Source organism: Plectropomus leopardus, unplaced genomic scaffold (assembly GCF_008729295.1).
Source record: "Plectropomus leopardus isolate mb unplaced genomic scaffold, YSFRI_Pleo_2.0 unplaced_scaffold20151, whole genome shotgun sequence".
Taxonomy (NCBI): Eukaryota; Metazoa; Chordata; class Actinopteri; order Perciformes; family Serranidae; genus Plectropomus; species Plectropomus leopardus.
This window is the reverse complement of record NW_024621775.1, coordinates 1-5,023: the sequence shown is the minus strand read 5'-3', so window position 1 is coordinate 5,023 and position 5,023 is coordinate 1. Positions and strand designations below refer to the sequence as shown.

Sequence of the window (5,023 nt, the reverse complement as noted above, 5' to 3'; positions counted from 1 at the left end):
ATAAAAACCACTCTATCCGCCTTCCGTTCACAGCGAAACCCTCTGTACTGCCCTGAGCGCTGCTCTGCCTTCCAGTGTGACCTGACCAAAGATGACCTGAGGGACAACGTGCCCGAGGGCGGCGTGGACGTCGTCACTCTCATCTTCGTGCTTTCGGCCATCCACCCAGACAAGATGAAGCCGGCGCTGCAGAACATCAGCAGGGTGAGAGCAGAGACTCTGTGTGTTTCTGTGGGACAAAAAGGCAAACTCTGACAAATGTTTTGTAATATTTTCTTCTCCTTTAAATACACAATCATATACACACATGCCTAATATACACACAAACTGCTGTCCGTGTGTGTGTGTGCGTGTGCATGTGCGTGTGCAAATACTCGTCAGAAAGATTGATTTTCATGTGGCTGCTCGATGTGCTGCATGCGTCTGGCCGTGACTTCCCGTCGTGTTTTTGGTCGCTGTAATATAAGCGGGTTCAGATAATGTAAAGTAATGCAGGTGATGTAACATAAATGTGGCTTTAAGGTGCTGAAGCCGGGAGGCGTCGTGCTGTTCAGGGACTACGGCCTGAACGACCACGCCATGCTGCGATTTAAAGCCGGCAGCAGGCTGGGGGAGAACTTCTACGTCCGCCAAGACGGAACCAGGTCCTACTTCTTCTCCAAAGGTCAGTACGGGACTTCAGAAAAGTCAGAATCGTGTTTCTGTCGTTCAGATAGATAGATAGACTTTTTTAGAAAAGCCATTCATCGATTTCTTGCTTTGACGCAAAAGCGTGCACGTTTTCTTTCCGTTCTCTTTAAATCAGAGATACTCAACTCGCTTTGCTCAGGGGCCACTTTTGCAAAATGACAAGAGGCCAGGGGCCAATCATTGCAGCCTCATACATGTTTGTCGGATTTTAGGACTTTTCTTGGATTTTAGGATGTTTCTAGGGTTTGAGGATATTTCAAGTATTTTAAGACTTTTCAAGGATTTTGGGGCATTTCTCAGATTTTAGGACATTTCTAGGTGTTCAGGACATTTCTGTTATTTTAGGACACTAGGGTCTTAGTTGAGTTAAGTAAGTCAATAAGTCGAGTGCCGCTGATCTAAAGTAAGCGTGTTTGATTTCAGTCCTAATTTTTTGTCGCGTAGTGAAAAGTTTGAAACTAGAAATAAGCTAGTTTTGCTTTTAGAGCTAATATTTTTTTATATTAGCTTCGATCTTTGTGTTCCTCGGTGGTGCTAGTGTATGAAAATGGTATAAAGACAGCTACCTGCAAGTTCTTGATTTAAATATTTAACATTTGAACTGATTATTATGTAAATCATGCAGCAGTTTGTACAGAAGCTCAGACACAGGAGCGACACTGACGCTTCTAAACACGAGTCAACAACAGTCAATTATTTTCTGTGCGTGAAGGCTCGGTTAACATTTCTGGACCTATTTCTGAAAAAAAAAACAGTTGAGCCTTCCTCCGCCGTTGTTTCCTTCCTCTAAAGTCTCTTCTTCTGTCTGTTTTCAGAGTTCCTGGCTGAGCTGTTTGAGGACGCCGGCTTCCAGTCTGTTGCTAACGACTACGTCCTGAGAGAGACCGTCAACAAAAAGGAGGGACTCTGTGTTCCCAGAGTCTTCCTGCAGAGCAAATTCACCAAACCCGACCAGTCGCAGAGCTCCTGATGTCGCTCAGCCTCACAAATCTCCAAAGATGAACATTTCTGGTTGACGTTGAATGGTAAAACTATATAATATTCTTTGCGGGTCTTGGAAGCCTTAAAGTTACCGAAGGGGGCTGCTGAATGTTCAGACTGTGAGGGAGAAGCAGGAGGTTTAAGGAGATTAAGAACGCCTCCTCTCTCTAATAATCTGCTCTCTCAGATAAAGACAGTGTTTACCACGGGGAATCTTACAGGTGGAAATGTGTGGAACAATGTGAGCATTAATGCACCGGGGTTCATACGGTTATGAGAAACCTAGAAAAGTCTGTTTCAAATAGCCTGGAAAACTAAATATACCCTGAAAGTTTTGGAAAAGTCATGGAATTTTGTTTCAAAAACCAATATTAAATCACATGAGAAGTTCAGAGACTTTTGGGAATTTGAGAATCCACCGAAATTTATGTTCTGAAGGAAACATGGCATGTGAACCGGCAGGCCCATGGCCCATTTGTTTTCTTTAAAAATGTTTGGCAATTGTTCAATAAAAAAATTTACTTTATTCTTTTAAAAAATGTCTTTTTTTTTCTTTTTTAAAAATCACCAAAATTTTTCAAACAAATACAAAAAGCATAACATTTTTTTCTTTCAAAATCACCCAAAAGAAAAAATTCTACAAAAATAGCCCCAAAAATTTTGTAGGGCCAAAAAATATTATATAACAGCAATGATCATTATTAAAGAACTTTTTAATTTTGCATGAATTTTAATCTCTTTCATCATATTTGCATGTCTGATTTTTTTTCAAATAACCTACATTTCAAACTGCATTTTCCTAAATTATCTAAAAATACTCACAGTGTTACATCCTGATTATGGTCCCATTTAAAAATAAATTATATTGCCTTAAACCATAGAGGCAGATAATAATCACATATATGCCAACTTTGTGACTTTTTTAACACATACTAACATTAACAAGGTCTTTGAGGTGCTTGAAATACTTGAATTTAGCACTCAGAAATTACTTAAGTACTGGAGGACCTTGAAAATAAGACATTTTTTTAATTGATCCTTGAAAACAAGAACGTATTAGAAGAATGTTTTAAATGATGGTTGTTAGATCTGACCTGATTTGTAGTTTTATTGTCTCCGTGCAGTTCTTTTGCATCTCTTTGTGCTCTTTTTGTGTCTGGGTATCAGCGGTCATTTTATGTCTCTTTGTAGTCATTTTGTGCCTTTTTTTATTTGACTTTGTCAGAAATGATTCTGAAATTTGTCTTGCATCCCAGGACGTCGTCTGTTTTTTTCTCTTTTTGTAGTCGATTAGTCTCTTCGTGGTGGTTTTGCCCATTTTTGCATTTATTTTGTCTCCATGCACATCTTTTGTGTCTCTTTGTGGTAATTTTGAGTCTCCAAGTAGGTTAATTTGGGCGACATTTTGCCAGTGAAGGCACGGGGGGCCCCGACACTTTGGGCCCCTGTGCCAGTTAGACCTGTTCAGTAATCTCACCATGCCTTTAGGCTACCAGAGGTCACCCACAGTGTGCAAGATGTTGGTTTCTAGCAAACTATCAGCTGATAATATTTCGTTAATGTATTAACCAAATCTCAGTTTCTAAGAGACCGATGAAGCGATCTGTGCACGTGTCGTTTTCTCTGGTTTGACAATAAACGAGTCGTCCAGAGGAGGGCGCTGTGGGCTTTAAGGATCCCTAAAACCTTTGAGGAAATTCAGAGAATCACCCAAAGTTTGACCTTTGCTGTCAGTCAGTCACGGAGGGTCATGATGGTTATTCTTAAACTTTCTGTTCAGTCTTTGGGCTCCGTATCAGAGACTTAAATTAACGCCCCCAAATACAGTAACCACACGCACCTAACGTAGCTTTATTGTGTTGATGTGTGACAACTTTTTGGTTGTTTTTGTTTAATTTGTTCATCACCAAAGTTTCTTCATTTTCTCTCTGCGTTCCATCTCTCTTCACTTCTGCCCACGAGAGATGTCAAATCATTTTTTAAGCACTTTTGGCTGTCATGAAAAAGTTTTGATATTTTGTTCCTGACAGTGTGAAAGGGAAACGTCTGGAGTTCAAACTTCCTTTAAAATGGTTCAGAAACCCCCTAACAACGACACCTGAATATATGCTGTGATCTGAATGTACTTGTTAAACTTTAAACGTGGTTTTAAGACAGTAGACTCGACCCGATGCAGTTTCCTGTCCTGCGGTTTGCTTTGTGCAGCCCTCCACAAGAGACGTAAAAAACAAAAGCATGTTAAAATGGAACAAAGATCACATCTTTATTAATGATAAAAAATAACACAACCGATCTTTAACATCTCTAAATGTGATGTTTGGTGGCTGAAATGAATCATAGTTTGGGTTATTTTTGTTGCTGTTTACCAGACAGTCGTGGCTTTGTGTGCTGTTGGGTTTTTTCGGCCGTCAGTAGGGAGAAGGACACTGAATGCAGCCTTGGTGGTTTCTTTCTGCTGGTGGGTGCAGCTTTTCACACCTTGAGTCAGCAGGTGGTTGAAGGTTTTGTTTGTTCAGTTGAGCCGTCTTTGCAGAAGTTCTCTCCACGCTGAGAGTCTCCTGTTTTTTTTCAGCCTTTAATTCAGACGTGTGTGAGCATTTGTTCTCCAAACAGACAGTCAGTTCTGCGAAAACTGTATTAAGTTGCACGATACTATTTTGACTTTGGGCATAGAACCAAATCATTCTGGCAATCTTGTCACGGCAATCCCGAATAAAAACAGTAAATCTTGAAATATTTTGACCTTTATAGATAATATAACAAATCATGTTGACAGAGTCAGGCTGTTTATCTTTAATCTGCTCAGAAAAGGCCTCTTCAGTAATTACAGTTGATTATAAAGTCACATAAAAAGCCTAAAAAGTATATGTTTCACTTCCATTTGCCTAAAATAGAAGACAGATGGGGTTTGTCCCGAGATGTTTTTGGAAAATTCAGCTTGGTGAGCTCAACTTGTTGGAAGATTTGAATCCTTTGAGATGGGAGTACACTCAGTCAGAAGATTAACCTGCAAGAGAAAATAACAGCAGAACAAGACGTCAGTGTGACTCTTTTCCTTCCACATTATCGTGTAAAAAAATTATAGCACCACATTTTGCGTAAATAGATAAACCACTGAAAGGATAAAGTAATAAAGTAAAATAAATTCAGAAGTAGAATTCATCCTCAGGGAAACATGAATGTCTGATCAAAATTCAATTGAAATTAAAAATGAATGCCAGTGTATTTTCCAGAAACCCTCTTTCTGATTATCTGCTTTTGAGCCTACAAATACAGCAATTTCAGTTATAACATCAAAACTTAGGAATACTGAGAGTTAACCCTTTGCATCATGAACAAATTGGCTCGATTT

At 39.5% G+C, this 5,023-nt stretch overlaps 1 protein-coding gene across 1 annotated transcript; it reads left to right on the top strand.

The window, feature by feature from the left end:
* Positions 1-12: 12 nt before the first annotated feature.
* On the top strand, positions 13-2,210 carry LOC121965476 (tRNA N(3)-methylcytidine methyltransferase METTL6-like; the record flags this gene model as incomplete). Its single annotated transcript, XM_042515620.1, has 3 exons — positions 13-204; positions 523-664; positions 1,506-2,210. Coding segments are annotated over 3 exons (489 nt in total), but the record flags the coding sequence as incomplete, so codon positions are not given.
* Positions 2,211-5,023: the final 2,813 nt, after the last annotated feature.